Source organism: Sminthopsis crassicaudata, chromosome 5, assembly GCF_048593235.1.
Source record: "Sminthopsis crassicaudata isolate SCR6 chromosome 5, ASM4859323v1, whole genome shotgun sequence".
NCBI lineage: Eukaryota > Metazoa > Chordata > Mammalia > Dasyuromorphia > Dasyuridae > Sminthopsis > Sminthopsis crassicaudata.
Genome location: NC_133621.1, coordinates 115,442,535 through 115,470,246, shown reverse-complemented (window position 1 = coordinate 115,470,246; position 27,712 = coordinate 115,442,535). Strand labels below are relative to the sequence as shown.

At 35.5% G+C, this 27,712-nt stretch overlaps 1 protein-coding gene across 1 annotated transcript in view; it reads left to right on the top strand.

The window, feature by feature from the left end:
• SND1 (staphylococcal nuclease and tudor domain containing 1) overlaps positions 1-27,712 on the top strand; it is a 462,540-nt gene that overhangs the window by 46,042 nt on the left and 388,786 nt on the right. Inside the window, exons 8-10 of the mRNA XM_074268024.1 lie at positions 256-362; positions 5,047-5,137; positions 11,983-12,096. Coding sequence (XP_074124125.1) covers positions 256-362; positions 5,047-5,137; positions 11,983-12,096 — 312 coding nt within the window. The remainder of the gene's footprint in view (positions 1-255; positions 363-5,046; positions 5,138-11,982; positions 12,097-27,712) is intronic.

The window sequence follows — 27,712 nt, the reverse complement described above, 5'->3', positions numbered from 1 at the left end:
ACCAAAGGGAGCAGCATGCATTTCCTAGAAGATCTGTTGAAATGTGTTCTGCTTGTTTTTCACTGGAACTCTGGAGTAGAATCTACTTGAAAGAATTTACTTTTGATATTGTCCTGTTGGCAGGGTCCTGTAAATCAAGAGATAGTTTTCTTAACTATTTATGTGAATGGGAAGGAAAGGACTAGTGACTAGATTTTTTTGCTATATGATGAGAATCTCATGTGTCCTTCAATCTCCGTCTGCCCCCTTTTCCAGAATGGCAACATCACAGAGCTCTTGCTCAAGGAAGGCTTTGCACGCTGTGTAGACTGGTCGATTGCAGTATATACAAGGGGTGCGGAGAAACTGAGAGCAGCTGAAAGGTAAGATGTGTTGGACTCTTTCAGTGGGAAAGGTGTGAGATAAGTGACTTCCAGTGAAGTCTTCCATCTTCTGTCAACATTTCAGGGGTCTTTATGATAGCTAGGAAAATTTCCCCTACCATAGAATTCATGGTTTTAGTGTTGTGTCCCAATATGCAGTATTTGTTACTCTGATCAATCCAGCTTAAGACAAGGTAATGAGTACTTTACTACCCCATCCAAAAGAATTCTTAAGATGAGAAACTTTCATGTGCATGAGCCATTTTGGTAAAAGAAGCTAACTTCATGTAAGCATGAAGTTAGAATGGTTTTGGCTTCTTCATCAGACTTGTAGCTTATCCATAAAAAGGGTATTGAGGATGAAAACTATTGTTCAAGGCAGGAATGGATGTGAGAAAAAAAAGACTGTTTAGTAGCTCCTAGAATTTGGGCTCAATCTGGTTCTTCTTAATTTTCCATGGTTTTTATTTATAAAAGTGTTTCTGGACTGGATACATGCTGATTTAAATAGTCTCTTCTTTTTTGAGAGGGACTTCTGCACTGCAAACAGCTGAAGCAGATATGGTTTCCCATCTAGGTCTGCCATCACCATGGTAAGTTCCTGGGAGCAAGAGGCAACCAAGCTGCCTCAAGAGGAGTTAAAAACCAAGCTAGGTCGAGAATAGATCCAAGTGTCCATGCTGAGCACTAATGTAATCAGGCTTCCAGTGTAGCATAGTTGAGACAGAGAGTAGCCATTTGGTGAGGAATTTTTTTGGTTGTGGCAATCCATGGAATAGATTAAAATGCAAAATGTCCCTTAGTCCTGTGTGACTCCCTTTTCATCTCTGTAGTGTTAATTAACGTCATAATGTAAGGAAAAGGGGCAGAGTTTGTTTTTTTCCTAATAAAATGACTGTATTTTATTATTAAAAATTTTTAATGGATTTTCTTGTTGAGTTTTCTGACACTTGTGGAAGTGTCAAGAACTGAAAACATAAAAAATCTTGTTGTCGTGTAAAGGACAGTAGAATTAATCAAGAAAATTGTATTTATATTTCAGCACTAATCCAAACTAATGATGAGACTTTAGGCAAGTCACTTAACCACCTTAATGACTATTGAACTACTGAACATTTATAATAATTTACAAAGTTCTTTTCATATGTCCTTTCATTTAATTCTCACAACACTTATATGAAGTAGATTTTGCTAGTCTTGCTTTTAAAAAGTGAGGCTTCTAAAAGGTTGAATAGCTTTTTCAGACATATAGCTCCTGTGTCTGAGTCAGAATTTGAATTCAAATCTTATTCATTTGAAGTCCAGTGATTTATCCCCTATTAATATACCTGGCCAGCTTAGGGCTTCAGTTTCCTTGTTTTCAAAATGAGCATAATACTTGTACTACTTTCTTGATAGACTCTTAAAATATAGAGCTGGAAGGCGTCTTAGTTCAACATCTTCACTTTATATATCACAAAATTTGAAAATTTTAAAGACAGAAATATTACCTGTCATTGTTATTAATAATAGTGATAAACTGCTAGCATCATAGTAAAACAGAAAGATTGTTTAAATTCTATTGTTTTTCTGGACTTTCATACTTTGTGTACTCTATAGTTATTAGTCATATATAAAAGCATTTGGTTTATAAAAAGTGGTGAAGAGGGGAAAAACTCACTTCATTAAATAGCCTTTTTGCCACATTTAACTTTACTTTTATTTTTGATTAGTTATTGTCATTAGTGTCTCTTGTACCCTTATGGACCTATGTGAGTTGAAGGTTGGTTTGAATGAAGGAAAACCTTTGCTATACTTTGACATTTTAGTTTATCTTTTCAGTTATATGTTAGTTTTTTCATTGCTGCAGAAGTTGAAGGAATTTGGAAAAACAAGAAACAAAAGGCATCATTTAGGAAGTTGGCCATTTGGTGAAGAATTTATTTTGGCTGTGGCAATTCCTGAAATAAATTAAAAAACAAAATGCCCCTCAGTCCTGTGTAACCCTTTTTAACCTCTGTAGTGATGGTGTCAGAGTGTCAGGGAAAATGGCAAAAGGTGCTAAGAATTATAATTTTGGGATTATTTATATACTTCATTTTGATTATTGGTTCTCCAAATGTGAATTAGGTATGCAGACTCTCAGATATCTGATGATCTTGAGTGTCTACATTTGAAAGTACCTTTCCAGTATTAGCACATCACTCTTCTGTTTTTCAATAATTCTGTTGAGTGCACAGGTTTTGCTTCTTATCCTGTAGGTTTCTGCCTTTGAATCATAAATCCAAGAGATTTATAGCAACATGAATTGAGATGACAAAATTCTTCTGATTTCTTAATAGTCTCATTTTACTTTTTTCTTTCCTTGTAAACAAAATTCTACTTAGGGTTCTCAAAATATGGCAAAGACTGTCTACTTGTAGTGGTTACTGAGGAAATAGCTTTAGAGGCTTCAAGGAGTTCTCCAATTCAAGTTTGAAGAAATCTTCCTTCAGCACAGCGTTCTTTCTTAAATTTCTGAGCATTTTTATTGCTATTCCTTGAAGAACCTAATTTTTTTTTTTTTGCATCTCTTTTAGTTTCTATTACTATTATATTCTTTGTTCTTTGTAGACAGCAACTTTCATATTATGTTTTTACTTATTTCATTAAATTCACTCTAATAAATGTTTATTAGGCATATGGTGCCATGATAGGTGCTAGATACCAAACAAAAATAAACCCATCCTTGTTCTTGAGGTGTTTTACTAGAGGATATAGTATGTGTACAGCTAAGTGAATACAGGGTATTTTTTTTTTTTAATTTAGTTTTATTTTTTCAAGTACATGCAAAGATAGTTTTCAATATTCACCTTTGCAAAACCTTGTGTTCTAAATTTTTCTCCCTCTCTCTCCCCACCTCCCATAGACAGAAAAGATTTAATATAGATTAAACATATTTGTCATGCTGAACAAGAAAAATCAGAGCAAAAGGTGAAAGGGGAAAAAAACAAGCAACAAACAACAGCAACAACAACAAAAAGTGAGAATACTATGCTTTGATCCACATTCAGTCTCCACAATTCTCTCTCTATGATGCACATGGCTCACATCACAAGTCTACTGGAATTGCTTTGAGCCACATCCATCACAGCTGTTCATCACATAATCTTGTTTTTGCTGTGTACAGTGTTCTCTTGGTTCTACTCACTTCACTTAAAATCAGTTAATGCACGTTTTTCCAGGTTTTTTTGAAATCAGCCTGTATGTTATTTCTTTTACAGTAATAATATTCTGTTATATTCATTTACCACAATTTATTCAGCCAGCTGAATGGGCATCCACTCAGTTTCCAGTTCCTTGCCATTACAAAAAGGACTGCTACTAATATTTTTGCACACATGTATCCTTTTCCCTCTTTTATGATCTTTTTGGGATACAGATCCAGTAGAGACACCAGTTGATCAAAAGATATGCACAGTTTGATAGCCCTTTGGACATAGTTCCAAATTGTTCTCTAGAATGACAGTTTACATCTCCACCAACAATGTATTAATGTCCCAGTTTTCCCACATGCCCTGTCATTTTAGCCAATTTGAGAACTAAAATGGTACCTCACAGCTGTCTTAATTTGCATTTCTTTAATCAATAGTGATTTGTAATTTTTTTTATTTGTTTGAAAATTATTCATATCATTTGACCAACTATTAATTGGGGAATGACTTATTCTTATTAATGAGTCAGTTCTCTATGTTTTAGAAGTGAAGCCTTTATCACAAGCACTTGATGTGCAGCTTTCTTCTTCCCTTCTAATCTTGGCTACATTGGTTTTGTTTTAATGTAATCAAAATTCTCTGGTTCTTTGGCCATGAATTCTTTCCTTATCCACAGATCCTAGAAGTAAACTATCCCTTTATGTCTAAATCATGAACCCATTTTGATTTTAAGATAAGATGTTAGATATTGGTCAGTGTTAGATTACTATAATTACTGATTATTGGCACACAGGGTAATTTAGAGAGAAAGAAGTACTACGGATGCTACTTGTAAGACTTTAGATATCACTTTATCAATTATCTTATTGGTAAAATGAGCACTTTGGACTGATGGGTTTCTCACTATGATCTTGTGACTTACTGGGGTGAATCAGCATAGATGAAAGCACATACAAAGACATGGATTACTTTCTTTGGTAGTCAGCAAAGCTCAAACTTTACTGCTCCTCCTCATTTTCTTTAGGATTGTTGATATTTTAAGAGTTCATAGACTTTGCATTATGTCTTTTCTCATACATTTCACTGATTTTATCAAAAAATGATTATTACAACGTTTAATTTCTTCTTCATGTATGTTTTATGGAAGCTTATTGTTAGTGGTGTTAGGGGGCAGCTAGGTGGCACAGTGGATAGAGCACCAGCCCTGAATTCAGAAGGACCCGAGTTCAAATGTGGTCTCAGGCACTTCCTAGTTGTGTGACCCTGGGCAAGTTTGGCTCCCTTTGTGACCTTTCTTCCAGTAACCTGGCTAATTTGATTCAGTATTGCACTCAATAAGGACTTGAATTGAGGCTCTGATTCTGGTTGAGCATATCCACTAAGTATTTTGTCAGGATAGTCTCTTCTCCATTTCTTGTTTTGTTTTTGTATCCTAGTGCTTACTGTTATGCCTGCCACAGAGCAAATGATTACTGTATACTTCTTGACTGACTAATTGATTCCTGTTGCAGGTTTGCCAAGGAGCGAAAATTGAGAATATGGAGAGACTATGTGGCCCCCACAGCTAATTTGGATCAAAAGGACAAGCAGTTTGTTGCAAAGGTGAGTCATTCACTGTACTAGGCCAGAAATTTGTCCAGTAAGGCGACTTTAAATTCTTGTTTTCAAGAAGAGATATTTAAGTAAATACAAATATTCATGAATACTGAAAACTTTTCAGTCTTCCTACTAGAGTCCTGGATTATTGTTTTTCTTTAAAATTGTATTTCTTTAAGTAATTTAAAATTGTATTTCTCTTCACAAATTGGTGCTTATTCTCTTTGAGAAATCAATGGAGTAGAATATATTATGGATAGCATTGAATTGTAACATCTTTAAATAGGATCTTCTTAGGTGCTCAGAGAATTTTGTTTGTGAGTTCTCTTGTTCACTTAATATGGCCTCAGGTTGCTGTCCTCCTATTGTCCATGTGGTCCTATTAGTTAAATGATTCTGATTTTTCTCTTCATCATTTTTTCACTAGCAATTACATACTGGGGTAGAAATCCTCTGAAAAGGATTGATGAGAACTTTAAAAAGTAGAGAAACATACATTATGCCTTTCTGTGAAATCCTGACCTTCTGAAAGGAATTCCTTGTGGCCACTCTGAGGGCTTGTATCCATGTTTATCTTTAGTTGCAACATGTAATACTTTGAGGGAGATTAGTGGCAAGGGTAAAATTGGTGGCTCTGCAAAGTGGTTGATTGCTGGCTTTCATGCCAAGAATATGACTTTTTATTACTTTTTTCCTTATTTGACAAAAGAAACTTTGTTTTGAAAGGCTCAGAGAGCTCTGACCAGAATTAAATGTATGTGGTTGTCATCAGCATTGCCATCCTTAAATTGTATTGGACCCTTTTTGCTAATTTTTAGATTGTAATAGGGCCACTAGGTGGCACTGTCAGACTGTGAAATATTGATTGCTTCTAGCTAGAATTTAAAGTAGCATCACTGAAAACTCTATGGGGATTTATCTTCATTACCACTATAGCTAAAGTAGCCCCCTTACTTTATTCTGTAACTTGTTTCCTTGTGGTTGTTTAGATAATTATGCCCATGTTTTACAGAATTTTATCAGTGCTATATTGCCCTCTTTTGCATCTCGCAAAACTTTAATGGCAGGCTAGAGTCAACACCTTCCTCCTTTATGAATTGAATGATGAGAAGGGAATTAAATATGTCAGGAAACATTCCCCAACATTCTTATTCACCCATAGGGTACTTAATCCTTCAAAATGATTATTTTATTAAAGCACAGATCTGACCATTTCAGGCTCTTACTTCATTGTTTCTGCTACTTTCAGGATCAAATATATAAAGTGTCCTCTCTTTGCTTAGAAGACCTTCAACGTCTGGCTCCTTTGTATGTGTCTTTCCAGTCTTAAATTTTATTCTTCATGTTTGTAATTTATTCTTCTTCATATTTATAATCCAGTTGATTGATGTTTTTACTTTTCATTGCATCCTCAGCACTTATTATGATATATCTTCACCGAACGTGGTGTCTGGCAAATAGTAAGTGCTTAATAAATGCTTATGCAATGACTGGCTGACTGAAAAATACATTCGGTATTTTCTGTTGTTATTCTTTGCTACTCACTCAAGTGACTTGTGTGCCATTGCAACATCTATATAGGGTACATGAAACTAGTCTCCCAACAAAGGTAGGAAAACTTCACACTCCATTACAGATTTAATTTTACAATACTAAAGTTCTTCAGTATTAGAATTATGAGTGAGACATGCAAAGCTGAGTTGACTGGTTGTTTTCTCCATACCTACCTAATTTCTAAGACTTTTTTTTTTTTTTTTTTTTTTGGTGAATTAGTAGGTGAAATTCAGATTAATGGTATTTTGATTCAGTAGAATTTAATTTATGTTGAATGCTTTAAAATTCTAGAACCCTTCCTAGCCAGATGTAGTATTTAGAATCTTTGTAAGTTTTCTTGGTAGTCTTTCGTGGGCATTCATTGACAGTAGAGTATTCTGGTGGCCCTAGCAGGAGAAAAATGCAATGGGAAAAAAATTAGGTTAGGTTGTAGACTTTGTCCTGACCCATGTTGGATTTGAGTAATTTGAGGATGATTCTGCCCATAGGATCCAGAGAAAGATGGGGTGATTTCAATTTTTTTAAAGGCTTAAAAATACTTTATTATTTTTTGTGTATGTCCAACCCTAATCCCCTGTGTTTTTGTGATGTTTGGGGTTTGATAACAAGAATCTGTGATCACCATTTTGCTTTTTAGGGACCAGTGTGAAGTCTAGTTCTGGGGATGCACTCGACAGCCACTAGAGTCACAATAGATTATGTTCAGAGGATTTTCAGTTTTGGTAATAGCATCTCTTTAGCAGTACTGCTTTCTACCTATAGTTTTAATTGCATGATACTAAATTCTGCAAACTTTATTGGGAGAAAACCTTCTAAAGGTTACTTATAATTGTTGATAGTTCTTTCTTCAGTGCTGATGACTTAAAGGCCCTATAATCTTTTGGGGCACTGGTCAGTGGGTTTTCCCCAAGGATTCCTTCTGAGAAGGCAAAACCTAGGTAAGAATATTTTACACAAACATTGTTGGATCCTGCCTTGAGCAAAGGCTAATATCCATAGTTTGCTTAGATGGCATTATTTCATGCAGAGTGAAATGCGTGGGGGAGCTTGCCTTGTCACTCTCAGTTAGTAAGGGAGCATATTCCCTTCATACTGATTAGCTGAGACTTTTATGTCTACCCTTCAATGCCAGCTTTCCAGTCTGCTTTCCTTGTTTCATTTTGCCGATTGCTGTTGTTTGGGACCATAGAATGTTGGGTATATGTTTTGGGTTCCTTGACAGTCTTGCAAGATCATGTGGGTCCGACTAACATTCTTAGAACATGGTCTTAAAAATGGAGCTTCCTTAGCTATAAGAACAATTTAGTTGAGATTACATTTTAAAGCTATGTAAAGGTGATGATTATACCTGTGTTTCAAAGAGAGGGACTGTGGCTGCATCTTTTGCAGAAATTCTGTTTTAATATATTAAAAGTCTTTTTTTATGGCTCTATTTCCTGAGAAATTGTCTCCAACTGAAAATAGCTTTTGCTGTTTTTCTATTGGCATTGCAAAACATTGAAGACTTCTGCTTTTCCTGGTCTCATGGTATGACTTTCACATGGTGACAAGAAAATCTTGGAGCTGTTCAGGTTCAAAATATATAATATAATCATTTTATATATATATATATATATATATCAAAATATATAATATAATCATTAGAAATAAGGGGGTGATATGATTGTGGGAAGGCGGGGAGGCAGTATCGGGTAAACTGGTTTCCTGATGGAAACGTCCAGAGTAGTGCCAATTGGAATAGTAATTCATCGTTTGTTATTTCTAGATTTATTCATTTTTTTGTCATTTAATTTTGCCTACATAATGTTGAAAGCTGTTCCTTTTGTAAGTTTCTGGGTATCCCTAAGGGCCTTAATCACTGGCAGGGTAGGTCGTTGTTAGTTATACCATATTTATGAGAATTGGAAAAGTGAATTTTGCTCTGCTTCTGGACATGAGCATAATGAATAGCAGAGTGGATGCTTTTTGCTCCACTATTTCTAGGGAAGGGGGGAGAGAAGAAGAGACACTGATCCAGTATGAGGCTTTTAGGGAACAGCAATAATAAGACCAGTAAACACAGCCAGCAGTTGTGTTCACAGCAGCATCTGAGAAGGAATTATGTCATATCACATATTTAGTGGCACCATCAAAGTGATACTATATTCTGGCTTTGAGTTACCTGTAGTATCAAAATCCATCTATAAAGACTTAGCCTCGGTCTAGCCATCTTAGTATTTCTGAGGATCCTTAGGACTGGCTATGGCTGGTTTTAGGATTTTTGTAACTATGGAAGTCTATTATGAGTGCCCATTTCTTTAAGTGTCCACGTATTGGAGAAATTAGCCTTGAAAAAAACATTGAGCACCCCTTAAGTGGAGCATTGCAGTAATGTTCTCTAGATTAAGAATGCAATGAACTGCGATCCCTTAGTGTTCAGCCATCAATGCCAGAGATTGGTAGTGCTTTGTTTCTGATGTGAGCCTTGCAGCGACTTACAGTATCCCTTGAAAAGTTCAATGTCATTATTAAACTTTTTGGATTTGTCCCTTTTGCAGTTAGAAATTAGGCAGGATAACCCAGGAGTTGGATTTATTTTGCACATCTCATAGCTCCACTAGTGTCTTGTTGTTGGTTGCTTGCTTTTGTGCTTTAGAGTATCTCTTGGCATCTCTTGGTAGGGGAAAGCAGCAAGGGGTGATAGCTTGTGGAGAGTGTGAATGGTATGGGTGAACTAAAATATTCTGATGAAAGGCTCCATTACCATTATTACCACTATAAATATGATCTGTAATGATGAGAATTGTGCGGGCTTTGGTAGTTAAGTGATCCATTCTGCATTATACTGACTACAGAGTACATGACTTTAACCAGTATTTTTATTGCTTACTCCATGTCTCTGCTTAGAAGCTGCTTGTTCTCTTGACAGTAATGACACAATTTACAGGGAGGAAAAAAAAGCCCCCACACATATACACCAAAGCCTCATCACCAGAATCCCAGACCTCATTTGGCTGGAAGCATCACAGTGTGTAGCTCCTGAAGAGGAGGTTTCTAATCAGGGAGATATTGAAAAGAGAGTCTGTTGCTGTGGCCTAACATTTACAGCTCCCAGAATCTGTTTGCTGCTTAGTCAGTCTAGTAAGTGATGACTGTTGGCAACACAGGAACACTCCCCTTGGATCCTGACCTCTTATGAGCTTAAGTTGAAGGTTTGATCAGTGCATTTCATTTTACCTTCTGTTCTCCCCTCTTCTTTGAATAACTGGGAAAGGTTAAAAAAAAAGAAGAAGAAGAAACTAGATATTTTTAAAGTGCTGATTGCAGAAGTATTCCTACATTCCTGGTAATTGATAGCTTAAGCTGTAAGTTTGTGCCTTTTTCCTCCCTTGTACATTTCTTGGGGAAGAAGGATCAGTATTACTTATAGCTCTTGAAGTTTCTTCGTAGAAGCTTGGCATCCCCAAGACTTTGTCTTTTGTTTGTTCTGATTATGCTTTTAATGGTTGTTTCTTTACTTCTGTAGTATTTCGAGGATTTTCTCTATGACATTTACAGATAATCCACAACTATTCTTTTGTCATCTGTTACTGCTTATTTAGATTCTTAAGGACATTTAAAGAGGTAAAGAGATACCATAGTTATGTGACCCTGGGCAGGTTATTTGATTTTTCTCTTCGCTACTTTCCTTATTTATAAAGTGAGAGGGCTGGACTTGCTTTCCTCTGAGGTCCCTTCCAGCTTTAGATCCATTCATCTATATCCTAACTGTAATGTGAAATTACAAGATCCGACAAAGAAACGAGCTTTTTTGATTGAGAGATGGTAATAGTAGTGAGTGATGATATGGAATCAAGTGAGTTGGATCTTGAAAGAAGTTTAGAAAACAACCCTAATATATATTCTTTGTACTTCTGCCAATTTGAGACTTGAAATTTTACTCAAAAACAATCCCAATGAAGCCAGAGAGACTTAACTCAGCGAACACAAAAGGTTGGGAAGAAAGCAAAAGATCAGTACATTGTCTTCCCAACTATGTATCCAACTTTGAAGGAGAGAGATACTGATACTAAACAATACGGAACAAAAAGGGGCAAGAGAGCCTTCCATTAATGTCAGTTACACATGAGTCAAAGCAAACCACCTGTGGACATTTTACATGCAACCAGGCAGGGCCTTCTCATTTTCAAGCTTTTGTTCATGCTGCTTCCCCTAATCTCCATTTTTTGTTGTTGTTGGTTGTGTGTGTGTGTGTGTGTGTGTGTGTGTGTGTGTGTATGTGTGTGTGTTATGATTATGACTGAAGAATTTCTTATGTTCACTTTCTATGATTTTTTTAGGGCTTTTAAAAAGCAGTGGCAAAAGCAGAATCTTTCATATTATAGTGGTCTGATTTGGAGGCAGTTCATTTGTTACTTTTTGATCTGCAATTCACTTGAGTTATATAGGATGGGAAAAGCAGTCATATTCCATTTCCTTAATCTATTTACCTATTTACCTAATTTTTTTTTTTCAGACCCTTCATTCTGCCCCAGGTTGTTGTCACAACTTACTGGCAACAATTTAGACACATCACTACAGTTGTCAATGCTGGCTAGCTTTCCATGGACTTTGAGTTTATTCTCAGTCTCCTTTATTTTCCTTTTTGACATAGCTGTTTTATGGAACCTACCACCTTCCATTTCCTACCTTATTAAAGTCTTTCATTTGATTTTCTGTTGTTCTTAGTATTTTCTTGTACCATAAGACTTTTACTTTTGTAGTATGAAACTGGATGATCTTCTGAAAAGTATATGCATGTTGGAAGGAGTATGCAAATGAAAAAACTTCCAGGCCGCTGGGTCTTACTGGGAAGGAGGAGAAAAGGAAGGGGGCTGTGAATGGATAATGACTTTCAGACTAATGATTTAATTTGATATCCATTATGGCCAAATGAATAGACATTCATAGGTAACTTTTGCAGTTCTATAGAATTGAAGACATAGCTGAAATTGGTTTGTTTCACTGCTTGATAGCTCTGAGTGGGGCAAATATGGTAGAAGCTAGTTTTCTAGTTGTTAAATCATAAAGATAATTTTTACCATAATAAAAAAGGATTAATCTTTTAAAATAATATAATTTTGTTGTTGGGGAAGATGTCAGTTACTAATAAAATCCTGGTGGACTGATACATTTGAAATGGCACTGTGAAAGTGTTGGGACTTTTGCTTATTACTCTGAGATGATTGGCTTGTAACAGTCTGGGTCTTTTCCTTAGTATTTCTGATCCATTGGAACTATTGAAACAACACCGCTGTCTTATGTCTTCTTTCCCACAGGTGATGCAAGTGCTGAATGCTGATGCCATTGTGGTGAAACTGAACTCTGGTGACTACAAGACCATCCACTTATCTAGCATCCGACCCCCAAGACTGGAGGGAGAGAGCACACAGGTGAGAATGGGGAGTCATGATTAAAAAACTGTGAAGAAAAAGCAGATAAGTAACTACACTGTGGGGTATATATTTGGGGATAACAAAGAGAAATCATTTTAGAATTCTGAATACCATGCCATGAAGTGCCTGTAATAGTGTTTCTGTAACTTTTGGCAAACTTCCAATCCATATAACCCCACAACTTTACCTTATTTGTATGGATGGGTAGTATTGGAACTATTATTTTTTTTCTTCTTTGTGTTTGCAGTTATCTTTAGAAGTTGGAATGTGCAAGATGTTGAAGATATTTGATAAATGTGTCCTTCACTTTTATTTTGTAGCTTGGTAATATAGCTTGATGATGTTGGTCCCAACATCATTACAGAAGATGACTGGTTTCTGACATTGCTAGTTATTTGTCAGCTTAATTTATTATAGTTTACAATTTTATTTCATTGTTTCTCCTAAAATAGATCTGTTTTCTTGCTAGCCTTTTATAAGTGGTAACTGTAGAGGTGATGCCTGTATCTGTGAATATGAGAAAACTCCCTCTTCCACAATAGATAAGTACCTTCTTTTTAAAACTTGAATCCTAAAGATGTGATGAGAGGTGGTGACCTGTCCAGGGTTATAGAGCCAGTATGTGGTAGAAATAGAGCTTGAACCCAGGTCCTCTGGGCTTCAGGGCCAACTCTAGCCACTCCTAGCTATAGTCATAGTAGAATAACATTTCTGAATCATTACTGAGTTTGAGATCATAGCTGCCCTGCTGTTCAAGCTTTTGTCAGATGTGCTACTTCTGCAGATCTGCCCTTTGGATCCAGACTTAGGGAACTTGGGGGGCTTCTTAGCCCCAATAGTTCTGTTGCTCCTGTCTCTCTGCATTATGAGAAATGCTTGGTGGATGTGTGAGGATGGACTTCATGAGTTGTGAGTTACTTTATGACTTTTTTTTTTTTTTTTTTCTCTTTTGATAACAAATATATGGAACACTTTTGAATAGGTCCAAAAAAGATCCTTAGTTAATGAGTGCCAGTGATAAGTGTTTGGTCAGATTTAAGAGATTCATTCCTGTTTTGTGTAGGTAGTGGGGTTTAAAAAAAAAAAAAAAAAAAAAGGTAGTGCTTGTATTATGCATTTTTGTTGGCTTTCTCGTCTTTTTTGTTTTGAAGAGAAAAAATGTGTTTCTTTAGAGTTCTGTAAGAAGACTTGTCTATGCTTTTTACATGTTGGAATTCATGTCATCTTTTAATTTTCTGTGAGATAATAGAAATAGCACATAAGGGCAAAATAAAAATACTGTGATTATCTTTTAAATCAGATCGTGCATTAAAAACACACTCAAAATGAGTTCTTTTGGATGTCTGGCCAGTCAGTTCATTTTCTTTTTTTCTTTTTTCCTTCTTCACTTAAAAGAGACAATTTGATGCAACAAATAATGCTGAGGATGAGGATGAGTATTTAAATGCTTGAAAGTCTGGAAATGCCAGACTAAGATTCTCTTAGTAACTATAGCTCTGCTTCATTGCACAGAGTAAATGTACATCTCCAGGTTTATCATTGTTTGAGAAATGCACAATTTTATGTCTCTGACTTAGTGTTCCCACAGCAATCATGACTCTGAAATCCCCATAATTCAAATTTTGTGATTGCATCATCAGCCGAAGTATTATTTTAAAGTAGGTTTTAGAATTGAATTTTAAGCAGTTTTCCAAAGTTGTGGTAAGTTTGAGAAGAGGAGGAAATGAAGCTCAGAGGGCTCTGGGTGGTTTGGCCACAAATTTTATGGAGTAAGAATTTAGCTTTTCCAGTGACCCAATATGTCCAAAAAGAAATGTTTCACCTGGCTGAAGGATTGGTATGAATGGAGAATTTAGAGCTGTGTCTACTTTTCTATTTTTTCTAATTTTTTATTACCTTTCAGTAATTATTTCAGGTTCAGAGCTTTAATATTTTTAGCTTGAGATGACTTTTTCTCCCTCCCTTATATTCACTACCTTCATGATACTGCAAATCCTCAGGAAAACACTTGCATAATGGGATTGATGAATGCTTTTTCATTCATTCATTCAGCAAAGTGAAGGAAAAAGTTGTAGTTATAGTTGGTTTTATCCTAGTGTTTGGCACATGAAAACTTGCATTAAGTTTTGGGAAAATATTTCTTTAACTCTAAATGAAGTTTCATATTGTATAATCTTAGGACTTCCTAGTGAGTATTTGACTTACAAAGTCCCATGCTTTATTGTTGTATTGTGCTTTGAGTGATATTTGACTGTTAATGACAGAATATGTAGCTACTAGGCCTCTCATTAAAAAGTTAGTTGATTCTTTAAGTAAAATCTTCTATTGCAGTGTTACTTTCACTTGAAAAAGTAGGCAAAATTGAAATTTGTCTTCACATAGTTTTCATTTTACAGTTAAATTCTCCCCAAATTATGGTACATGGAAAGTTTTCTTTCTTAATTTTATATTAAGCCTCTCAGGTGTTCCTCTTTTCATCACCCTTGTTTGGAACTCTGGGAGAATACAGATTAGAAGAAGAGAATCGGCCATCTTTTTTTCCTTTTATTGTTTTCCTTGATCAATATTTTTTAAAATGTTGAAGTTGAAAGAGGAATCATGTAATCCTGCCTTTTTCCCCATTAGAATTTTTTCTATTTTTGCATTATTTCAAATAGTTCTCTCCTTTCTTCTTTTCTCAGTAGTCTACTCCTCAGAATAAAAAAATGGAAGGAAAAAAATAACCACACCAAAAGTGCGTTTTTCTCATTTCTTCTCAAGAGCCAAAGTTAGTTATTATAATTACCCACCATCCACTTTTGTAGTTCCCTGCCTCCATATTTTGAAAGTTGAGAAAAGGGAAGTGAGTAGTTCTGGCTTAGTGATATGTTGGTTGGTTGAAATGAAGCCTACTCCAGATCTCTTTCCCCAAGTTCTCAGTATTTTTTTTTTTTTAAGTACAATGTTCTTTCTTTAATATACCAAGCTGTTATGTGATGTTAAGTTCTCTGAGACTGCTGTACATCACATTCTTCTTCTGTTTTCTTTGGTCACTTACTCTTTCTACAAATCTATCTCTATATTTTGCATGGTCGACTGCCAGAAATTATGCTAGGTTTTGTAGAAAAGTAAAAAGATGGTATTTTTAAAGAGCAAAACATTATAAGATCACTTTTCCCAAAACTTCATTACTTTGGTCTTTTCCTCGTGTTCCATTTGTTTTGAGACGCTCGTTCCCAAGGCGTTACCCTGGGGTTTCTCTGTAAGCATTTACTTTGTATACACTAGCTGCTGTGACATACTTTTTATGAATATAGTTGGGATTCCCAAAAGCCAGAAGTCAGGCAGTTTGGGTGTTAATAGCTACATCCATTGTATAGCTCTCTTCCACATAGCTCCAGGGTGCTTCCCATTCAGAAACAATTAAAAGCCATTTTGAACCTTATTCCCCTTCAGTTTAGATTTTTAAAGGCAAACTGACTGATCTTCTTGGACTACTAAACTGTATTTTTCCTTCGATGCTTCTGCCTCAGTCATGCATTATGATTTAAAGCTAAAGGGCCAAAGTCTTTGTCAGAGTTTTGTTGAAAAGTTGAAAGTTTTATCAGAGGCAAACCAATAAACTCACTCCCTATGATCTTTGGGGTGTGACTAGAAGCATAAGGCAAATAACAAATTATAGAGAGACTCTAGTTTGGCAGTAGGGATCTTAGAGAAAAGCAAAACCTCTTTGAAATGAATATGACATATTATGGGTTTCCAGGAGAGAAATTTTGAGACTGGAGAATTGTGATCAAAAGACTGAATATGTTAGAGCCCTAGCAGAGGTATTCTGTACCAGCATCAGGTGTGTTTGATGTAGGTATTTTAGAGAAGAGTGCTTGAAACCATCTTTTTGGGTGACTTAAAAAATTGTCATGCAAAAGTAGTGATTGGATCTTTACTCACCTAATGATGACCTTAGCTTGTGGTTCATCTCTCTTTTGGAAATAGTAGCTGAGATTTAATGAAGTAGGCTGATCTTTTCCTCAGGTAGCCCAAAGCCACAGGGAAAAATGTTTGACTCCTTATAGAGTTGAATCATTTGGTACATGGGGAGACGCTATGATTCTTTCATGTACATATTCGTCTGCTGATTTTAACCAAATTATAAATTTTCTCATATTGTATTATATTAAATTTTGGGGGGGGTGGGGGGGAAGTAGCATTTGTTGGTCTCTTCATTTTTACTACCATCATCCCCTTTCAGATTCTCATTATCTCTTTTTTGGACTATTGCATGGAAACTTGCTGCCGAACTAGTCTTCTGATCTGCAGATTTTGGAGTGGTTCATCTTACTTAGTAACATTAGCTTTATCTGTTTCTATTTGATTTAATTTCTTTTGTCCTTTTTAAACTGATTTCTTTCAGGATGGTCTCTCAAGAGACCCTTGAGTATGTCTGCTTTATATTCTCTCTGTATTTATATTATATTTATATTCTTCTTCTTTAATTATTTCTTATTCAATACTGATTTGCCTTTCCCAGTCTGTCTTCATAAGTTAGTCTCCCCAATTATTTAATCAATACTATTATTCCACAACTTTGAATTCCTTCCAGTTTATCTATTTCTTCCTAATACTAATGTGCTCATGTGTCTTACCTCTACTACCTCCTGTGAGCTGTTGCAGTAATTCTGTCTCCGTAGGAACTTGGCAACCTCATTGCCTTTGGTATCATTTGGAGAGTTGCAATGTTTGCCCTGTTCCCCAAACACCCTTTTCCCTCCTCCTGACCTGAGTTAATTTGAGGTTTGAGGTAACAAACCCTGTGGTAGTATAGTTGTTATCTCTCCATTTCAAATTCATGGCTACTTCTCTTGCCTGTCCTGGTTAGAATTGCATAAGCTTGTGTTTAGAAGCCCTGGAAGTAGGTATTTTTGCTCCTGTTTACCTACTCCCTCTGTAATTGAATTGTTTTGATGGTTGGATTGGCACACTGCCTTTCCTGTCTTGATTGCTTCTTTTGGTATCTTGCCCTTTCCACCCCTCCTTGAAATGTGTTTGTTATTATCCTCATAATGTATATTCCATTAGTTTACTGAAGATTAAGTTCAATCCACCAGAGGGGTTAATTTCAAGATTTTATTTGTTTTTGAAGATTGGTCCCCAATTGGCTTTCTTTTAATACCTCTCTTATTCAAGCTACTCTTAAGTATTTTTCTAGCAGTTCAGTCATTTTGTTAGCTAATTCTCCTATAACCTGGCATCTTTCCCTTTCACTCTCCATTTGTATTTCCACTCTATGGACTCTTTCACATAGCCTTTTAACTCTTTCTCTTTGTCCCTTCTCTACAGGATCATTAATCTTGTCAAAACATAATTTTGATCCTATCAGCCCCTCCCTAAAAACTTTGTTTGTGACTTGAACAATCTTTTCTGAGTACTTTTGGTTAGTGATGCCTATTATTATTATTATTCCTTTAACCCCTTGTGTGTGTACTTTTGTAGTCCCAATGAAAATTTGTAGCTTTCTCCCCTCATTTTACCTGTTTGAGATTATTCCCCCTTGCAGTCTGTCTACTGCCACCTAGTAATTTTTGCTTATATGGACTTTAGGAAAGTAAATTAGTTATTCTTAATGCTAGAGAAATCACTTACCTTACTGACTTGTAAAGGCTGTTGGAAAGGACTTCCTTTCTCTCCTCATTCCCTTTTATTTCAAGTTTAGTTAGGTAGAATGGAGCCACATGATTGTCATAGTTATCTTGGCTTCTATAGCCCCTTTGATTTTAATTCAGGTTTTTCTTTTTCTTTTCTTTTTTTTTTTAAACCAGGTATGGGTTTTCTTGGACAACCAAATTATAGCTGTTTGTTAATAGAATTTTATGTTCTGGAAAACTACATTTGCACAATTTAAGCAAAGACCAATCTTTTTTTGATCCCAGAATTTATCTAAATTGATATCTTAATTAGTAGAGTTCTAAATATGCAACACAGACACAGATTTTCAGAATATAATTCACTGACTGCTGGTATAAGGTTTTAAGAACATTAATGAATTTCTGAATGCATATTTTAAGCTTACACTTGAGCAATGATATAGTGTTCCTGTCTGTGTCTTTGTGTGTGAGGTTAAAATTTAAAGTTGGGAGTAAGTCGTGGTGGAACAAAACTGAGCCTTGAGTTTGATTAGTTCAATGGAGAAGATACATAGTATCTTGGGAAGAATCCCAAACTAGATTGAGGGTTTAGAGGCAACTCCTTAAAGTACTTGAGTTTTGGTCCTGAGTTCTCCAATTTTTCAGATGAAAGGAATAGAACTAAATTAGATATTCTTAGCCTCAAGTCTGTGAACTTTTTTAAAAAACATTTTGCTATTTTGTTATAATAGTTTTCCTATGTGATCTTATGTTTACATTTTATAAATTAAAAAAAATTATTCTTAGTCCATAGATTCCCATCAGACTGCTAAGACACAAAAAGGAATCTAGGGCTCCACAATCTCTAGAAAGCCTTTATAGTACTAATTTTTACACAAAATAAAAACATTTCTAGGCAGTTGAAGTCATAGATACCTTTTGCTGAATGTTTAAATTTCCAGGAAAAAAAAAAAAAGATGTGAATTTGATTTTTGTTCCTCCTGTTTTAGTTTTCTTTCTTCACAGAATTATATTTTTAAATGGATAAAAAGTAAATCAATTACATTTTTTTTAAAGTATATATATGTGTTTTTGGTTTTTTGTTGTTTTTTTTTTTAAACATCCAAGTATGCCTCCTAAATCTGACTATAGACCCCTTGAGAGTCTAGACCACAGGATCAGAACCCCTACCCTATTTGGATGCCATTTCTGGTAGGGTAGGTTCATTGATCGTATCAGAGAACTAAGTTTTTGTTAAGGTGGCCTCATTTAGCCTCTGATGAATCATTACTCTTTTGATCACAGGTTCAGAGGTAATGATGCCCCTACTATTTTCTTCAATAGCAGAAATATAATGATTTTCTTACAGGTCTTCTCACCAACTAGTATATTGACTTATTCCTCTTCAGCTTTGAGAGTCTCTCAAGGATTGCTGTGAAAAGGGATAAGGGGAGCTGTACCTTAAGAAATTCACCTGCTCCAGATAACAGTTATCAAGGGACTAGTTGTATCCCTCAGGGCTTATCACACACAATTTAGGCAAAGGTTTTTGTGGGGGCCTTGTCATTCACTGTTTTCAGGGTGAATTTATTTCTTGGTAGCCAAGTAAAGGGTTTATGGAATATTGCCTTGCCGCATCTGTGTTCACATGCCATGAATTGCTGTACTAACTGAATTTTCTGCCTGTAGGAAAGGAACAAATGCAGTGTTGGCTCTTGCCTCTAGTGTGTGGAAACAGCTCTCTGCCATAGGGTCATGGCATGTTATTAGAGGAGTCTGTGAACTACAGCACACATAGTGGCAATTTGGGAGCATTTTATGGACAAAAAGGTTACAAGTACTGCCAGGCTGCCTTATTGGGCATCCTGTCAACTAGAAATCTATATTAACCCCAACTTTAGCATATCTGCAGTACAATGATACTTCATATGATGTTCATAATGATGTTCTTTAAGATTCTGAAGTGCTTCTTGAATCATCAAAGAAACATTAAATTATGTTAAATGTATTTTATTGAACACTAATTGGTGATCTGTGTGTGGTATTATAAGAAGAGTGGGTGAAAAGGGGCTGCTATATTTGGGATGGGCTTTATGGCAGCTGTGCTTTCTGCCTCTATGTAGGGTGCAGTCTTTAGCTTTTCAGGTTCAATAAACACTGTTCTATCTATTGCTCTACAGATTATCAGGCCCTATTGAATTGATTCGCATTAATAGAACTCAGAGATCTGATCTGTAAGCTGGCATATTGATTTGTTCCTTTTAAACTGAGGTCAGAGATAGAAAATAAGCTTAAGGGAAGTATAGCTAATTCTCAAAGGAAGCATTAGATGAAGGCTACAGTGAGGTCAAGTTTATAGGCCTTAGTTATAGTCTAGCCTGTGTCATTAAGTTGTAAAACTGGGAGCAATGACCTTAAAATCTTTGAATCTCATATTTCTTATAGTGCAGGAAGTATACTTGATGATCTTAAGAACCCTTACACATATAATACTCTATGACTCAATAACTAGACAATGAGAAAAATATGACTGCCAAGCAGACTGGGATGTTTATTTCAGTTACTCGGCATATTTCTTTCCTGTAGAGAAATTTATCTGGAACACCAAATTAGGATCAGAAGGTATTTCAATAAATATAGAATCTAAGCAAATAGAGTCAGATGATCAGTCTGAATATTTTAATCCAGCTATTGGTATCTTGGGAATCTAGCCTTCTTAATTAAATGGACATATTTCCCAAGTGGGCTAGAATGTTTGCACCACTGAAGTAGGCCCATTGACTTCAGGATCATTAATATCCTCTAGTAGCTGTTATTTTTAAATTTTTCTTCTGGCTAGTCAATTGGTCCTTGTGATAATATTAACCTTTCTCATTAAAATTTTTCAGATTTAAATTGTTCACTGCTATCTTGGCTATGGTGAACCTAAATAGATTCCAATACATTACAATCAAGAATTGAATAGGAGAGATTGAGAAAAAGGGTGAAATCAAAGAAAAATATAAAAAGATTGGCTGGTAGTAATAGCTTATGGACATTTGATTTTTTCAGTGTAAATAGTACTGAAAGAAAGCCTGTAGTGCATTAGATTGGAACTGTCTTGGTGAACTTATGAGAGTATGCAGATAGGATGGATATGCATGGATAAGGAATGAACTGCTTCTGACCTGAAAGGAAGAATTGATATTAATTCTTATGTTAGAAAAGAACCACTCACGTCTGAGGCTTGCTCTGATAATACAATGTGCTATGAGAATTTAGGATCTCTGACCACACCTCTGTATACTTTTAGCCCTGCTAGTAGAATCCTAATTGCACAATTCATCACTTTGAAGCAATTTGTGATCTGGGGACCTTAGTATTACTATGTCATAGTATTTTTTTCATTTTGTTGAAGCAGCAATGACTACCATATATTCACATCAGTGATGCTAGTATAAAAACATAGGCTCTATTCAAATCACTGAAGAGCAGTAGGCTAATAATGGGTAAGTTCATAAATGGGAATTGACTATGTGGGCTTCTTTCTCTAGTTGAGTACTTTCACCATTGATCTCTTTGACCTTGATGGTCTAGGCCAATGGTATCATATTAAACTAAAATGAATCCTTTGCCAGAGGCATATTGACTTATAAAATCACAAATTATCAATATCTTTGTTATGTTGTATTTTTTGTTTTGTTTTGTTTTTTAAATTAAACAGTTCCCAATTTCATTTTAGTTTGGGTCATCTTTTTTGACAGTTTTGACACTTCTGGTCTAGTGTATGAGGAAAATGTAAATCTTTAAGAGTAACTAGAGTAAGGACCTACATACTTTCAATTTTTAGAGTGTATAATCAATATCTTGAAGGATAATTGGAAGCCAATAAGAAGCCATTAACTAATTCAGAACTTTGATATAATATACTGCCTGAAATTCATGGAATTAGAAGTAAAGCTGCCCAACAAAGTTCACTTCTATTCTTGAGGAAAGCCTCACATAGGATGTGTTCTAATAACCTAATAAGGAAGCTACAAAAGCATATACAATTACACTGTCCCTTCTATTAAATTTGTTCTTTCAAATCCTGTTACATCCTCAAGTTTTGTTATTGTTGTTGTTACTATTATTATTTGGGGCAAAAGCTTGATTGTGTAGTTACACCTCCAGTTTTAATTTTGTTGTTGCTTTCTCTTTTTACTTTTTTATGGTCATTATGTATGTAATTTTCCTTTCTGCTTTTTTTCACTTGTATCAGTTTTTTCTTCCATCCTTCTCTTCACTCTTCATTTTCATTGGGTTTTTATGATACAGTAGTATTCCATTATTTTCATGCACCACAGTTTATTTAGCCATGTCCTAAATCCTGGACATCTACTGTATTTCCAGTTACATATATTTTCTATTACATAAGATGCTGTTATAAACACTTTGTTGTATTTTGGACCTTTCTATCCTTGGTCTTGCTCGTGTGTGTGTGTGTGTGTGTGTGTGTGTATACACACACACACAGAGGTAGAAAATTAAAACTGGAGATGTAACTACAACAATCAAGGGACATTATCATTGTATATGCTTGTGTTCTCTCTCTCTCTCTCTCTCTCTCTCTCTCTCTCTCTCTCTCTCTCTCTCTCTCTCTCTCTCTCTCTCTCTCTCTCCATCCCCAACACTCCACTATTTCATGCCCTTCCTTTTAAACTGTCTTATATGTAACTACTTGGTATTTGTTGTTCCTTATTTTCTCAATATTGGTGTTGTATATACTTAATGTATTTGTTTTTTCTCTCATTACTATATAAGCTCTTTGTGAATAGGGATTGTTTTCATTGTTTGTACTTGTGTCTCCAGTGCTGAAATGCAGTAGCATGATGGTGATTATTATTAAGAATTCAGACAGGTATAGGAAGTCTAAATCTTCTCTTATCGTAAATTGAAGTCCCTTTATAATACTGATGTCGAGTGCCAAGAATTTGTCTTTTCTTTTTTAACCCACCATGACTGTTCTTTCTACCCAATTCTAAACTGAATGTGTCTGTTCTTTACTCCCTTTCCCCCTGGCTCTAGAGGGAGCCAGCCTAGAAATTATTTAAGGTTATGGATAATTGTAGATCATTGGGCCTTTTTGGTTCTGTTCTTTTGAGATTGTGATTGTGATAGATAGATGTCTGTCAGCAGTGGCAAAGTGAGAAGTGGGTAGTAGAAAATGAATATCCAATGAATGGTGCTCTGTAGATTGACTATATCCTTCCCTGTTGGTTCAGAAAAAGAAATTAGTGTCTTGGCCATTTTAAAAATTAATTTTAGCCCATAGATTCCCTGCCACACTTGAACGACTTTTGGAAAGTATAATATTTTACCCCAACCCCAGTAGATGCCAGCACTCTTTCTCTATTCCCTTTACTGTCCTTTTACTGATTATAGAGATATTTATGTGTACTCAGAAGGATGACTTATTTATTTATTTTTATTTTTCAATAACTTGGTTTTCCCTAGTGCCAGGAGCTTTCTAAGACTCAAACACTTTGCAGTGATTTCTTTGGTAATAATCATTTGCACTTTCCTGGCCTCTTTCCTCAAGGGATCCCTTTGTACTTTCCAAGCATTAATTTAGCTGTTCATACCAGGAAACCGTACCACCAAGGTTCAATGTAATTCACTCTGAGATCATATGGCAAACCAGTGGTAGATCTGTGGAGTCTTACATCCGACCCCTTTAAAAGGCAGTAAAAGAGATGCACAGAAGAAATGGCACATGCCAGTGTGGTGCTGGTGCAGGAACTTCTGGCAACATTTTTGCTATTATAGGCTGAATGTCTGGGTGTTACAACTTACAGGATATAAATATCCTCGAGAGGGTGCTTGAAGTCTTCATGAAAGCTGAGGAATTGGCTGTATTGTTTCAGGGAAGGCAAGGCATTGATCCCTGAAATATGACTCTGGAAATGAGCTGCAGACCTACAGACTAAGTTCTTAATTAATGGGCAGAAATAACTAACCAGAAGATAGTCAGGTGTCACTGAGCAATTCAGTGGAAAGTTAGATCCAGGCTTTTAATTTCTAAGCAAGTACTTTGTTTTAAAAAATGTATTTTCTTATATGTTGATTTGGAACCATAGAGGGAAAAATACACAATTTAACAGTGCAGGAAAAGATTAATGAGAAACAAAGGCGTGAACTCATCAGTGTCTCATCTCTGTTAAATTACAGCTACAAAGATCACAGTTACTCATCTGTGTATCATGTATCACAACTGATTATTGCTGGCTTTGGGTCTGACACTCCAGAAACCCTGCTCAATCAGCACAGCAGCACTATTTAAAAATGTTAAGTGCCTATGGATTAATTTTTAATGCATGTTGAATATGTGTGGCAGAAAATGTGTGGTTGTGTTTTAAAGTGAGGGAATAGATTTGTAAGTGATTAAACCTAACTAGGATCCATCATCAGTTTAAAATATATATATATATATATATATATATATATATATATATATATATATATATATATATATATATATATATATATATATATATATGTTGGTATTAAGCCTCTGGTTTTAAATGATTCCTTTTTTCTTTTCTTCATTTTCTTCCACCCACCCACCACCAACAAAGACAATATGCTACATAACTTGCTTTTCTAGCCAAGATAACGTGATTAGATCACCCATTTATTGTTTATAGTAAGTCAAATTAGAATTATTAGGAAACAATGTGTGACTTATGACCAGCGGTTTAGCAGGCAGTTCTGCTGATGTAGTGCTGTCTGCCTCAGAGGGCAAGTTCCAAAATGGAAAATTTTGTTAAGGCAAATGCATATGTGTTAAATAACAAATTATTTCCACAGCATCATCTTCCAAGATGATTGAGAGTATGCCTCAAATATATAATTCTCCCTTATCCTCATATTGTTCTGAGGGAGGAAGAGATAAGAGGTGCTTACTTTTAAAATTGTCTTTCTTTTGGCATAGGTAACAATTCCCTTAAAAACCATAATGTAGCCTGTTTCATGAAGTTTTTATTGAAATAATTTATTTGATTCTGAAAAAGACATACCTGGGGTAGATTACTTGAGGTTTTTTTGTTTTTGTTTTGTTTTTTCTTTTTTTGAGAGAGAGAGAGACTATATTTTAAGCTTGACTTATTTCCTGTCATAAGTAACTTTCCTGAATTGGTAAGATTAAATTGACTTTTCTTTCCCAAATGATTAGCACATTTCTATGACTTTATCTTTGTTTACCAACAGGAGTAATTGGACTTGTTTATTTTTCTTTATGGAATTATTTATTCTTTCTTTCTTTTTTTTTTTTTTTTTTTTTAATCTTTTTACATTTATTTATTTACGAATGAATGAATGAGGCAATTGGGGTTAAGTGACTTGCTAAGTAAGGGCCACATGGCTAGGAAATGTTAAGTGTTTGAGGTCACATTTGAACAAAGGTCCTCCAGACTTCAGGGTTAGTGTTCAATCCACTGCGCCACCTAGCTTCTCTTTATTATTTCTTTATCAGTAGCCTCTCTATGTCTTGCCAAAGCATCAGTTTGCTGTGATGGATCTTAATCTTTCCCCATTTCCTTTCTGCCTAAAAGTGTAATTGTTGTCAAGTGTGCATTTGTTAGAGGCTAATGAGAGATCTAGCCTCATTTCTCTTGCAGGTAACTTTTAAGAGCTTTTAAGACAGGTTCTTTTTCCTCCGTAAACATGTCTTTTAATTAAGGATAATGCTTTGTGTTTCCCTCTGGTTCTTTTAGTGACGTTCAGAACTCTAAAAAGCCTAACTTTTTTTAAAAAAAAATTATTAATTTTTTTCCCAAATACATGCAAAGATATTTTTTAGTAATCACATTTTGCAAAGCTTTGTGTTCCAAATTTTTCTCCTCTTACCACCTCTTACCACCTCTTCCCTCTTAAAGACAGCAAGCAATCCTATATAGGTTAAACATGGACAATTCTAAATATATTTCCATATTCAACATGTTATGCCAGAAAAAAAATAGATCAAAAGGGAAAGAAAAACACAAGAAAGTGGGAGAAAAAGCAAACAAAAATGTTTAAAAATACTATGCTTTGGTTCACATTCAGTCTCCATAGTTCTCTCTCTGGATGTGGATGGTATTTTCCATCAAAACTCTATTGGAAATGTCTTGAATCACCATATTGTTGAGAAGAACCAAGTCTGCCACATAATCTTGCTATCTTGCTATTTTTATATATAATGATCTCCTGGTTCTGCTCATTTCACTCAGCATCAGTTCATGTAAGTCTCTAAGCCTCTCTGAAATCTTCCTGTTGGTTGTTTCTTACAGAACAATAATATTCCTAAAATCCTAAAACATAATTCATCCAGTCATTCTCCAAATGATGGCCATTCACTGTTTCCAGTTTCTGCCAGTACAAAGAGGGTGATTAAAAGCCTACTCTTACTTTTATTTCCCCCTTCTTTCTATTTTCACCAGGAGTCATGTAAGAGATTTATTCTGGTTACCCTGTGGCTATTGGGGTACTGTTGTCTCATTTGTCCTTCCTGTGAAATTCAGGTGATAATGGGTCAGACAGACAGAAGGTCTCTCGGTAGCTTCAGACATTTGTGCTTTATGAAATGGCAAATTGTGCCATTAGCATTTCTTAGTGTAGTAGGTGTAGCCATTGATAGATTGACTTCAGTAATGTTGTCTTTATTTCCGAAATTGCTCAGGGATCCAGAGCTTGGATGGCTTAAATGGAAAGTGTTTCACTGTTAGGGTTAGTTTGTTAATGGAGATAGAGGAGTTGAGTTGCTCCAGGGGAGGAGTAGTGTGACCAGAGGTTAGAATGTGCCACCAAGATAAGTCTTTGGCTGATGTTTAAATTGTATCAAATTAAAGGGTATTTCTCATTCTCTTCTGTGGTGTCACTAAAGGGTGGAATTAATGGCCTTCTCAGCATCTCTTGGGTTCATGCTCTGTCACTCTCCCAGCATTCAGTATTATTTGGGGGATCATCAGGAGGTCAAGTTAAAATTTTCAAATTCTACTGGCCAAAGAAGAGAATTATCTCCTTGCAGATCTTATGTAGGACATTATTTTTTTTTTACCATTTCATTTTACTCTTTTTAGTCTTAACCATGACATGCTCTTTCTTTGATTCAGTCTGAAATAACCATTAAGAGTATATGTATAGGGCAGCTAGGTGGCGCAGTGGATAGAGCACCAGCCTTGAATTCAGGAGGAGCTGAGTTCAAATATGGCCTCAGACACTTAGCACTTCCTAGCTGTGTGACCCTGGGCAAGTCACTTAACCCCAATTTGGATGTTCTACATGTAAAGTTCAGTGCCTCCCTTGCCCTTGCTGTCATCTTTAAAACTTGGATCTCTTTCTCTCAAGGGTCAACTTTCTAACTTATGATCCCTTTTAAAAGCACCAGGAGCTATGTCTGTTTTTAAGTTAAGTTTGAAGATTTCAGGCTCATGTGCCTGTCTTTAACTGAGACAGTTACATTGTACCTTTAAGCAGGAGGGTGATGGTCCTTGACTTGTGGTAGAAAAGATGACTTTTTGGCTTGTCTCAGTAATTGAAATCATGACTAATGATTTAGAATCATTGTGTCAGGTTATCTTTATCTAAGTCTTTCATTTTATTTACATCCAGTTATCCCTTCCACATTGCAGGGTTTAGGAGCACACCACTATTGCAACTTGGAAAATTTGCATAACATTTTTTAGCCTTCCCTTCATAACAGAAAAGCCCAAAGTACTGTGGTATTAAAAGATAAAATATATTGATATACAATAACATACATATATTTTATACATTTTTGAGTTTTTAAATGTTTTCTGTCATCTGTTGGCCTTTACATTTCATCTGTAGCTTTCATGAAACTCCTTCAAAAATAATTTCTTATGCTGACCTGTATACAGTATTACAAAAATATGTCAAGTGATGGGGAAAATTGAAATGTAGAAGGAATAAATTTATGAGGGGAACGGAGGTTTAGGAAACTTAAAAGATTTTCCAAACACAATCTGAAGCCTAAATTACTTGCATTTGAAAAA